Source organism: Alternaria conjuncta (assembly GCF_024043145.1).
Source record: "Alternaria conjuncta strain BMP 0040 chromosome Unknown scaffold_9, whole genome shotgun sequence".
Taxonomy (NCBI): domain Eukaryota; kingdom Fungi; phylum Ascomycota; class Dothideomycetes; order Pleosporales; family Pleosporaceae; genus Alternaria; species Alternaria conjuncta.
This window is the reverse complement of record NW_026250098.1, coordinates 1,575,422-1,587,548: the sequence shown is the minus strand read 5'-3', so window position 1 is coordinate 1,587,548 and position 12,127 is coordinate 1,575,422. Positions and strand designations below refer to the sequence as shown.

The following is a 12,127-nucleotide window of genomic DNA, read 5'->3' as shown; positions in this document are numbered from 1 at the left end:
ACGGCCCTTGCAGACAGCGGCCCCGGTGCTTCCTTCCTCCCACGCATCCATCGCACGCTGTCAACATGATACGGTCGAGAAAGTTCCGACAGACGCGTTTGGTGGTCAGATCGAGGTGATCAATGCTTTGTAACTCAGGCCGAACGCGTATCACTGTCCGACGCCGCATCAGCAGTCAGACGCCCGCACACAGACCGCCAACCATCTACACCAGATGCCAAGACTGTCTTGCATCTCGTGAGGAACCTGCTGTTCATCCTTCTCGATCCGAGCTCATTACCCAGCGTGTTAATCACATAGCTTCATTGTTGGTGGACGGGGATCCGGCGTCCACCGCCTATGCACCCACAGACCAGGTTGACAGGTCAAATACGATGTCTGCATGCACGCCCATTATGCGAGACCGACTTTACCCGGTCATTCTACCATCGCGTCTAGGCCGGACACCTCTAATCTTACCCAGTCCAGTATCTGTCGGTTGGATGAGCAGAGGAATTGGGTATACGACCAGGTTTGCCTGCCATGGCTACAGATCACTTCAGGGATCTTATCCCTACTGAGCCTGCGGATAGCTTGGCCCACGTGGAAGTACAACTCCAAACATTGGAATTGGGATTTTAGCTTTACATACTGCAGACGCGATGCAGTAAGCGGCAGCCGAAGCACACAACAGGCTCGGCCCGCCAGATGCGTGTGGCCCGAAGGCTAGTCCCCGGAAGGCTTGTTGAGACACCTGGCATGCGAACTTGCTAGTAAGGCTTGCAGGACTTCTCGCTCCTATAGCGATTCTTACCAGATGACCACGCATGGCAGAGTTAGGATGAGGTCCAGGCGGTTGAAGACGAACACTGGGGCTATGACTAGCACAGACTCGGCAGTGTTCGTCGTAACAACTAACTAGATCCATGTGTCAGCCTGCACGCGATCGTACCTACAGGGAGTCTGCATGGCATCATGCCTATCTTGAATGTGTGGAAACCAACTGATATAGCTGCAGGGTTCGATGGTATCTCGATGATGCTCGACTGCCTATGATCAGCTCGATGGCCGATCTTCTTCGTATACGTTCAAGACTGCAAGATGAGTTTAGTCCCGGGTTGCCAACTCGTCAGCCAATACGTTCGGTTTGTTCGACACCCGCGGCGTTGCGTAGCCCTTCATTGGGTAGCCTAGCGTACGTAAGTGTTAGAGATTCCGTTGAGTCGGAGTACCTACCACTAAGATGCATGGGAAATGCGCACTGTGGCCCTATCATCCCACAACAAACACGCCACCGCTGAGAAGAGCATAACCCTCTGTTATGTCGCGCCAAATTGGTATTAACGCTGTACTACCATGGCCTCGGCCGTCCTGCAAAGACTTTTCAGAGCCCTGACTTATTCGGGTATGGAGAAGCAATGGAATGCGTACCACTTTCCTGCATCTACGGAATTAGCTCCATACCGGCAACGGTCTTCTACTATGTAAAATACCACGCAAGTCACTACCAAACTGTCCGGAGCGATACCAAATGCCTTCAGCAATCGCCTATGACGCCGGAGCTCCTTCCGCGGATATCACATATCGTTGCAAGCTAGACCGTCTTACCGCTCGTTGGTGCGTCACAGTCCACACTCCGCAAGAGCCACGTCTGCTAGCACAAGCCATAGGCAACTCAGTCAGCTATTTGGCCTCGCTATTGGCGTTTGATAATCGCATTGATGCTACGCTGACGCTCTTGGCCATGCGTGAGGTAGGCCATAAACTGCTGTACATCCGAGCTCTCGTCACCAACAGCGACAACACACCGAAGGATGAGGCTATGCCTCCCGATGATCCGAAGAGCTGCTGGTGCCTCAAGACTGCAGCTTCGCTTGATGGACATCTTTCTGAGTTGTGGGTGATCACAAGTATAAGAATGCCCTTTCCTTCTGCTCATTGCTACAACCATCTCCAGCCAACAATCACAAATCCTTTCTTCAACTCTTACACTCATCAATCTTTCCACCTTCCAAGATGTACGCTCTCACCATCATCGTCGCCGCCCTTGGTCTGGCCACCGCCTCCCCTGCCTCCGACTTCTCGCCTCGCCAGGTCGCTGCTGTTGCCTCCGTCGACCGTTATGCTGGTGCTGGCTGCAGGAGCACCATATGCAACAAGGCTGGTTCGGGGGATCTCCACGCCGGATGCAATGCCATCACCGACGCTTGCCAAGCGAGCTTGAGGCTCAACTATGCCAACGCTGGTTGCAAGGGTACGTAGTCTTCTTCGGCCCCACAACTCGGGCTGTGAAGAGAAGCGCAGAGCTAACGAGATGTAGTGGCTATCTGGACAGATGCCACATGCACCAGCGTGAACCAGTTCGCCAATGTCACCATAACTGGAGAGTGCTACGCTCTTGGCCCCCCTATCAAGGGTATCTCCGTCACTTGCTAGAGGACTTACACTAAGAGACAACGCTGTGCGATAACAGGCCATATTCGTGGGTCTCGAGGGAAAAACGGCTGAGAGCTTTGTACCTGGAGCTAGAGTAGATTTTGCCGCAAGGCACGGAGAGGCTGCGCGACTGCTATCCAACATTACGGTCCGATGCAGCGGTTTGTAGCAATTCACCACATCACCTCTAACTCTGTCTTATTGCTCCATCTCGTGCGGCTGGCTTAGCCTTGCTCTTTTTGCCATGTGAACGTTCGGGATAAAGGGCTTCGATGTTTTCGCCTTGAGGCAACACGCTGCAAGGAAATGATAAGATGAGTTATCCAGCGATGACGAAGGTAAAGCCTGAGGTCAAATCCATAACGCTAACGATGGCATTCATTGATGTTGTTATAGCCCCTCAATATTCCAGATATCTATGCAGCTTGCATCTCACCACTTGGGCGCCGTTCCAGTCGGATGTATCCTTGTCTCTTGTGTATTCCAGCTTCATGCATCATCGTGCGTCGGGAAGTTCCTCCTCTCTCTCCTTTTTCGTGCTTATACCGAACTTGATTCGTTCCTGTTTTGTAAAACGATGTACTTTAAGAGGATCTCGTTGTCGGGCGTATAAAAATTTGGCGTCGCTGGCTATGATGTAGCTCTTTGTCAGCGAAGAAAGCAAGGTTCTACTTGCCCCAAGACGCCTACCCCTATGTCCAACGGCCTTGCGTCGCATGCGACGGCGATCTGTTGTCGGGGCGTGGAGTTTGGCGTGTGTGGCTTTGTCGATGGCGGTAATAATGAAGCTGTACATGATGCAGGCTATCGCGAGAACGACAACTGCAATAGCGCAGGTAGTGAGGAGATTCATCGGCTGCAAAGATGAGGTGGCGCCCTCAAATCGCACTTTGTGTGATATATGAAAAGGAAGGTGTTGGGGGCCGGACATGTAGCTCTTGCTCAAGCGGGAGTAATGTACCGGAGAGAACTGTGTAGTGGCAGAGTTGTAGCTTTGACAAATCGTTGCGGCCATGTCATATGTCCTATTATGTCATTGTAAAGTGGGTCATATGAGACAGTCCATCAAAGTGAATAGATGTGCTTGCAGACTCTTGACTTTTAAGCCTTGCTACCGGCCGTTTCTATATACAGACGCTAGTAGTTCCAAAGTCACGACCTCTTGAAACGTATATGCCTTAGACTAGGATTAAATATCTTAAAAGTGCATCCACTGTAAAGAATTATCATTTGTCGTAAACCCCGACCCCCGAAGCACCATCTCGACTCCGAGGGCTTCACTCATCCCAGGTACTGCTAATGCAGCTTCACCGCAACAACCCTCCCACCAGCCTTTGCTGTTCCATCCGTTCCAAAGCCACCCATAGTAGACAAATAAAGGGTACTGTTGTCTTTGTCCGTTCTTCCGAATATCGACGCCGTAGAGCCTGCCACCAATTCACCTTCAGCGATAGTCGTGACTTTGCCATTCAGTTCGATGTGCTGAATTTTGTCGCCTAAGGGTGCTGCCAATGGCGCACAGACGTACATACTGCCATCCCTCGCAACTGCCAAATCGTCAGGACCGTTGAAGGTTGAGTCGCGCGCGGTTTCGAAAAAGCCGTTGGGTCTGCCAGTAGATGGGTGGACTCGAACGCGGCCAGCCAGAGACTGGGCGGTGTTGGTGTAGTATACGTAGTCATTGTGGAATTTGATCCCGTTGGCACCAAGCTGTACCGGGGCAGAGAGATTGGCTGCTAAGCTAGGATCCTCGAGAACGACTTCCGTTTTCCCAGTGCTGACGTTGTACGCAGCAATGTTTCCATACATCGAATCTGCCAACAGCAACATTCCGTGATTCAATGTCGCCATGCCATTAGGCATAGCCATGTCAAGCAGTTCAGACATCTTGCTGACCTTGACTGCCTCGTCCTTGACAGTCACATCAAGTTTCCACAACGAAAAGCTCTGTGGATTCGTCGTGTTTCCAGGAACTGAGTTCGCAACGATCACAGCGAAGACATCCTCTTGAAACTCGGTAATTCCTAGGGCGCCAGTTGCATTCGGGAAAGTGGCGATGACGGAGGAACTCGCGGGTGAGCCATGCGGGTGGACGATATGCACTTGAGCAGCGTCGAGAGTTGTTACGAGAAGGGAGCCGTTGCCCATCGCAGCAATGTTTTCGGCCCATGTGCCGTTGGGAAACTGGTAGACCGTCGAAACATTCGTGGCAAATGTCGAGGCCACAAGGGCTGAGATGACGGACATGGGCTTCATCCTGGCGCGAAAGTGCTTCATAGCTGGTATTTGATCGAGGGCTTTTCGGAAGAGCTGAGTTGATGTTGAAAGGCACACTGTCTCTGAGTACTGTGTCGGTGATGGAAGAACCCCTTATCTGTGTACATCCCTTGCAGCGAAAAAGAAGGTTGCTTCCTTTTTGTACAGGTTGATCGTGCATTGTTTGTTGGGCCTTGGCTACGCCCGAGCAATTCTTGTTGCTTCTGTCGTCGACTCCGCTCTTCAGTAAGCACTCAGGCCACCCAGGCCGGTAAGCACCGAGGCCTAATTACCTCGATATTCGCCATCATAGCGAACACTATCCGCTGAGTAATCCACAGTTACGCGATGAAAAGGAGCCCATGTACGCCTACCTAGGTAGCCTTGGACATTCGTCCGACGCCCCACCGCTGCTGAACTCGGATGGAATCATTTGTCATCTTTTATCTAAAGGTGCAGTACTCGGGTTGGCGGCTGAAGAGGATTGCGGAGTTAGGGAGTGAGCGCCGTCCGCTGGTTTCCTGACGCGCCATGTCTGAGCAGATTTTGCAGCGTTATCCCAGATCTGGAGCTAGTGCAGAGAGAACCGCATCTTCTAAAGTGATTCGACAACAAGAAGCCTCAGACACATGATGAAGGTAGTCGTGTATTGATGTTATGGCGTGCGAGAGGGAGCAGAAGGCGGACGAGCTGGCAGCCACGCGTTGGGTTCGCGTGCCCCACTCATCCGCCAAGCATTCCCCCTTGTCTACTTCCGTCTGTGGGGTCCGCGGGACCCGTGGACACGACACGGCTACAACGTTACGGGCAGCGGGACGTTCTTTCTCCCAGAGAAATTCTGACAGCAATTTTGGCGTCGAAGGATTTCGCTCTGGAGACATCGAACAAGTCTACATCACTCGACCTAGGGATGGAGAATACTCTGCGCACGTGACGAAGCCTATACGCGCAATGCCGTGTCGTATCTTCAAGACCGTACTTCACGAAATCTTCGTGCTAATGCGCAACCGCGTCTTTCAACACTTCGAAGCAGTCGCTTCTTCACGTATCACCAAATCGCGTGTGATGGTTTTACAGATTGTGCACAGAATTCGCGAGGTCTTCGCACAAACACGGGCCAAAACAAGTTCTTGTCACAGTTGTATATTGCTAAGGGAGTACAGTATGTAGAATCTAGCAAAAGGAGCGCTTCGGATACAGGCACGATAGACAACGCGCAAGCTACTTCATGAAAGGCTTGACCAACTCCAGAGACTTCTCCCACAACAACCTCTCCTTCTCCTCATCGTACGCATGAGGCGCATAACCGGGCTCGTCGGATGCAGGGTCTGGATTGAGTACGCTGGAGATCTGGCACTCTTCAAGATACTTGCCACCCTGGTCTTCCAAAGCCTTCGCGGTAGCTGCCCAGACCGTAGTTGCAGCACCTTGCTGCGGGCTCTTGAGCGCCTTGCCGATGTTGGGGTTCTTATCCCACGACTCCATCGTCTCCTTGTCGATATGCGTCATGAGGCCGGTGAAGATCAAACCGGGATGGACAGAGAACGCTTGTACACCTTGGCTTCCGTATCGGCGGTTGAGTTCGGTTGCAGTGTAGATGTTGGCTGTTTTGCTCTGGCCGTAGGCTGTCCAGGGGTGGTATTCGCCCTCGAGGTTGAGATTGTCCAGATGGATACCGCCCATGCGATGGCCTGTGGACGCAAGCATGACAACTCGCGACTTGAACTCTGGGGTGCTTGATTTGACCAACGTGGGAAGAAGAAGTTGGGCCAACAGGAAGTGAGCCAAGTGGTTCGTGCCGAACTGCGTTTCAAAGCCATCTGCGGTGCGCCCTTCTGGGCATGCCATGATGCCTGCGTTTCCAATGAAAACATTGAGACGATCGTGCTGAGCCAGAAACGAGTCGGCGCATTTGCGCACGCTGGCCAAAGAGTTGAGGTCGAGCTCCAAGAGGTGAACACGGTCGCTCTCTACCAAGCTTCCGAGTGCGGACTTGGCTTTATTGAGATCTCGAGCCGTAAGGAAGAGCGTCGCACCGGTTTCGAACAACGATTTTGCGGTCTCTATACCAAGCCCAGATGAGCAGCCGGTGATGAGGACTGTCTTGTCCGACCATTTCCCTTGGAGGTTCTCATCTGCGATGATCTGAGAGGCCGTAGGGCGTTGGTCACCGGGGCCGTTTGGCGATTGATGGGCGGATACGTAACGAGTAGTCATGCTGGCGATTGGTCTTGGGAAGATAGGTAGTGATCGGGTGTAGAAACTGTAGTGTTTGATGAGAGATACAACAGATGAAAAGTGCCATACTCTTATACTCTCTTGCCATTGGAAAATAATGCGCTTCTTGTCAACACCTTGTAAGTCCTTGATCCGAAAACCTGTTGTTCAACTACCTAAACTCCGCCATTCGTAAGCAGCTCGGAGACGGTGTCTACGGACACCCTTCAAACACAGCTGAAAGGAAGGGTGACTTGCTAACATCACCGCTCTTCCGCCTGCATTGGCATTCTGTCTCCGAACTAGTCTTACTAAGGAAGTGGATTTTACCAAGATATACCGGAAATACCGCATAACGCCAGCTGTAGCATGTAGACGTGCGGAGTGGGAAGCAAACGTCGGCCCTACTCCTCATCGGCGACACAATTTAGAGGCTTGGCGCAACTACACTCCTTGTCCGATTACTCATCTATCCAACTTCACATATCGACTACTCGTCGTGTAATTCCATTAGTTTCGCGTTGAGGTCGGTCCACCGCTCTTTGCGTCAGGGTATTGAACAGTATGAACAATGTATCACATCCATACCCTCATCGGCCCTTGAACCCAGTTTGCCAACCTTAGAACAGTTGCGATTCTCATTGAGAGTGGTAGCTGCATCGTAACGTGCGCTCAATAATACCGGCCGCATCGAGATGTGGGTGTATCGACGCATGTGGTGTTTGCGGCAAAGGAAATAACATCATGACGTCACGTCCAGCCTCCCTACGTAGGTACCTGCCTCACCACAACATTGCTCCTTCCATGCCAGAAACACTCTACCAATCTCATAACCCTCTCGCAATGTCGAATCAACTCAAACTCCTCGCCAACTACGGCGTGACCGGCTTCCTCCTAAGCACCGGCCTCTTCGCCCTCCTCGCACCCACCACATTCGCCGCCGGTTTTGGCATGCCCATTGAAGCCGACACTTTCGCATCTGGTTTCGTCCAATGTATGGGCGGGCGCAACTTAACGTTTGGTATCATCGCGGGCATCTTCTTGCAACGAGGTGATGTAAAGGCTGTGGCATTGATGGCGACAATGTTGGCGGTGGATGGATTTGTGGATGGGCTGGTGACGATGAAGTATGCTGGGCCGGGGTTTGCGGCACCGCATTTTGGTGCGGCGGCGATTATCCCGTTTGTGAGCCGGTGGATGGCAACTTAGGTGAGTGGGTGCGGATTAGCATGAGGGATGTAGATGTGCTGATAATGGGATAGGCATCATCATTGTACAATAGCGTGGATGCGAGATACATCGTCGTTGTGGTTCGTTGTGCGAACGAGACGTCCCAGAATTAAACAACTTCATCTCTTCTTTCTCAACGAGATGGTCTCATTCATGGTGCCAAACCCCAATCGTTCGCCTTCTGCCACCGCGGTGTTTTCATTCACCAGTCCACCGTAGCAAATCTCCAAGCTCTTCAACTCATCGGTCATGTCATCTATTGTAGCTACTCTTTCTTCCAGTAAAACTCGGCTCATTTCCGTATCGCCTACGGCCGCCATCATGATTTGGAGGAAGCCTCCATCGACCGCGGGCGCGCGATTGCGCCATAGCGACCACATTCCAATAGCCACGAAGACAGTCGCTGCTGCTAGACATATGCTGTATGGAAGGATGATATTAAGCGGGTTACTGAGCAAGTATGTACTGCGATATCTGGTACTCGTCACTGGTACCATGTCCCACCAGGTGCCGAGTGAGATAGCTGATATCGTGATGTTCGCCAATACCTCATTGAGCATGGCTTCGGTGGTGTTGAGCGATTGTCTGGGGTCGAAGTCGGCAACAGTCTCATAGCGGTCGAAACGAGTGGTATGGAAGACGGTACCCTTAAGTAAAGCTCCAAACTGATTAGTCTTCACATTGCTGTACAGTGAATGGAGAAGACTTACAGTTTGGTGTGTCATAATCCATACCATCGGTCCAGGGTCCGCAATCATATACTAGTGTACGACTTGACGAGTTCTCTTTCTGCTGGCATTCTGTGCCTCCCTTCCACTGTTGCCCCAAAACGGACTCCAGAGGTGGATAACCGGGTAACGATGACAAACGCGATGGTACTGACTCCCGTCTCCATGATGTGCCCTCGATGAGTGCCCCCATCGCATCTAGGATGGCCCACTCATTGGAGACAGGTATAATCGTTGATAGTTTCTGGTACCAGTCTTGAAATGCTTGCGTTTTCGGTGGAAGATCAATCTTTAGATATGATTCTGCCCCGAAAGAATTGACCTTTTTTGACAGTGCTTTTGAATCGCTGAAGGAATAATACACTGTCTGAAGGCCTCGCGGAAACGTAACACTAAGATTGTAGAGCACTGACTCAGATATGCAGATCTGTTCATCGACTACGCAATTCGCGTCCCACACGAGTGCCTCGCTGTCAAGATCGCGTTGTGCACTGTAGTTGGCAATGTCGTATTGCTTGGACATGTACATCATTCGTTCTTGATCCCATGCCGTTGTAAAAATCGGTGCCAGAAGGGAAGCTGGCGGAGTGTAGTTGAGTGTGACGGTGCTATCATACTGTGTAGTGGTGCATCTAAAGTGTGGTCCTCTGAACTGTAATCGATAAGTGGAGTTCTCTCCTGGATGACTCGGGAGAGTGATAACCTGATTATTGGAAATCATTGCCTGCGCAATAGACATCAGTGCGGGTAAAGGTTGACTAGGAAGTCAGCTTCGACTGACTGGTCGTAATGTTGGACTTACCCGTAGGAGAAATATCGAGATGGAGGATTCTCGGGCTCCCCCACGAGAGCTCCCGCTGCCCCTGTCTCCAGTGCAACGCCGCTCAAAGTAGGAAAGTTGTCGTCCCCAGCCAGATCCAAATGAAGCGGAAGAGGTGGGTTCATGACCGACAAATTGCGGGACTCAGTGAACTCTTGAGCTTGGAAGACCACAATGAGTGCTCCTGGCGGGTAAATCGTTGCGAGCCCAATACCCCAAACCAGAAGTGCCATGAGGAATAATAAAGGCGCTCTTCGAATTCCCCGTGGGTTGAGTAACGCAAGAATATCTGTGCGAATGACGAAGAGCATCTCGACTGTCGAAAGGGACATTGCCGTGCCGCGTAGGAGGTACCAGAGATGTTGCGCGAAACACATGCCCATGCTAGCAGTCAATGCAGCCTTAAAGATTGTACTCAACAAGATAGAGACTGCTGAAACCTGTGTCTGTGTGAGGAAGCTAGTGTCGACTGGTCTCCCGTTGAGATGCTTGACGAGCATGAAGTGTGCTAGCGCTGCGAAGAGAGCTCGAAAACCGTCAGCATAGTCATTTGTCTGCGACAAACGAGACTGACCTGCAAGAAAGAACCCGAAAATTGATCCCACAGTCTTCCAGAATGCCGCCTGTCGGTGTTTACTCTTTCGTGAAGACGGCCGCGCGTCGTCTTGTTTGTTGCAGATGCGTGCTGAATTGAGGAGCCTGGTAGGACTTATGGCTCCATTTTGGTGATCTAGTCGTACCATAGACGTGCTTACACGACCTGGGGGGCTTTTATCGTATCTGGTGAACATGCGCAAATGCTGGACTGGGGGTGGCCCGTCGGCAAAATCTGCTGTGTCGTCGACGTCGCTATGCTGTGAACCAGGACTATCACCCAATCTTGGTGCGCCGACATTTCCTTCCATGATAACTGGCTTGCATCCACGGAGGGTGAAGGAGAAGGAGAGCGCAGAGAAGGAGGAATTCTCCTCGATATGAGTATGGGTCTGCTCGACGGTCGGAAGTACAATCGTGGCTTAGACATTGCAACGGTATCGCGCATTTGCGGACTGCATTGGTCCGCGAAACAGGTACCCAATGCCATAGCGAATGTCCATTGTATAGCGTCCCCGCTATTGTTGGATATATATTGCACTACGACAAAAGTAGAGTGGAACAGAGGAGGAAGTTGGTATTGGCCCCACGCGAGATGTTCCTCGAGGCTTCCGTGACGCTAATGCATGTAAGCTGACATCTATGGATCATGATTGGGTAGCCTACCCAGGTACGCAAGGCTGAGTTCGCGCCCCCACACCAATGGTCCCCACCACACCACAAAACCGAATGTTCGGAGTAATTATCGAGATGCTCAACACTCAGAGTAGTGTAAGCAGGCTTGGGCCTCTTGATGCACCAATGGAAATCGAGATGCCCAGGTGTCGCCGCTGCCTACTTGTGGAGACTTTCTTCCAATGTCTGGCCAAAGTTTCTGGGCAAAACGATGCGATGAAGGCAAGTAAAAGGGGCCTTGAAGGGCGAAAATGAGTCTGTGGACTGTGAGTGCATCTCCCAGATCGACGCGCATAGACTCCGGGTTCACACTAAGAAGGATTAGCGACTGTTGACGCAGTGTCGGCAGACCCACCCAGGCAGTCACGACACTGGTAAATATGTTCTCCCCAACCGCGTCGCCACGTCGATGAGGCATCTATCAAGGTGATTCAGACCACAATCATTGACGATGCTGAGTCTCCCCTTTTCACTCACGGTATGAGCCGTTAACGCGTGTCAGGAAGTCAGACTTGACCTCCCTCATGCCCTCGTACGCTACGAGCTTGACCATCAACTCATCGATAACCTACGAGTCCTTCCCCAATAATGACTTGGTGGATACACAAGTCACTTCCTCTCCGCGCGTCACCAAGACCAGACCCTCTGGAAGTCCGATACCCTAGGAAGTCATGAACCTACTCACATCCACGAAGTCATACTCCGTGACTGAACGCGAGAACGGGGAGTATAAAGAGCGTTAGAAACAATGAAAGAGGATAGACACGAAGTACTCAATACAATTCCTCTATTCCAAGCATTCAAGCCAATATACCGAAGAGCTCCGAAGCCCTACACAACGACCAAAGTTGACCTCCATCTCCAACGCATACAACACCTCTGATATCGAAAGCACAAATAATAGTACGACAATATGGGACTACCAGTCCCGTCAGATAACAGATTATCGGTCACGGATTGCAAGTTTGTGAAACCGAAACTTTGCGTCACAGTTGCCGTCAACAAAGAACCAAAGCTAGCTGAGGGCGAAAACCTCTGCTGGTACTGTAGTGTAACCCATCCACAAGCTCTCATGGATAGATTGGAACCAGCAAGACAAACAATGACCGACAGCAAATACGAAGAGTTCAAGAAAACCATTGAGGACCTTTGGACCGAGCAGGTGTCTAAGGAAACTCCATGCGCATGGCGA

At 51.4% G+C, this 12,127-nt stretch overlaps 4 protein-coding genes across 4 annotated transcripts; 1 reads left to right on the top strand and 3 right to left on the bottom strand.

Moving 5' to 3' along the window:
- Nucleotides 1–1,995: 1,995 nt before the first annotated feature.
- Nucleotides 1,996–2,415, top strand: J4E85_007006 (uncharacterized protein; the record flags this gene model as incomplete). The annotated part of the gene is made up of 2 exons (XM_051471240.1): nt 1,996–2,233; nt 2,300–2,415. 2 exons carry the CDS (start codon nt 1,996–1,998, stop codon nt 2,413–2,415), a joined length of 354 nt encoding a protein of 117 aa, XP_051325450.1.
- Nucleotides 2,416–3,711: 1,296 nt separating this feature from the next.
- Nucleotides 3,712–4,671, bottom strand: J4E85_007005 (uncharacterized protein; the record flags this gene model as incomplete). The annotated part of the gene is made up of 2 exons (XM_051471239.1): nt 3,712–3,920; nt 3,948–4,671. The coding sequence occupies 2 exons, from the start codon at nt 4,669–4,671 to the stop codon at nt 3,712–3,714; spliced, it is 933 nt and encodes a 310-aa protein (XP_051325449.1).
- Nucleotides 4,672–5,892: 1,221 nt separating this feature from the next.
- On the bottom strand, nt 5,893–6,888 carry J4E85_007004 (uncharacterized protein; the record flags this gene model as incomplete). The annotated part of the gene is made up of 1 exon (XM_051471238.1): nt 5,893–6,888. The coding sequence occupies one exon, from the start codon at nt 6,886–6,888 to the stop codon at nt 5,893–5,895; it is 996 nt and encodes a 331-aa protein (XP_051325448.1).
- Nucleotides 6,889–8,237: 1,349 nt separating this feature from the next.
- Nucleotides 8,238–9,369, bottom strand: J4E85_007003 (uncharacterized protein; the record flags this gene model as incomplete). The annotated part of the gene is made up of 2 exons (XM_051471237.1): nt 8,238–8,802; nt 9,002–9,369. The coding sequence occupies 2 exons, from the start codon at nt 9,367–9,369 to the stop codon at nt 8,238–8,240; spliced, it is 933 nt and encodes a 310-aa protein (XP_051325447.1).
- Nucleotides 9,370–12,127: the final 2,758 nt, after the last annotated feature.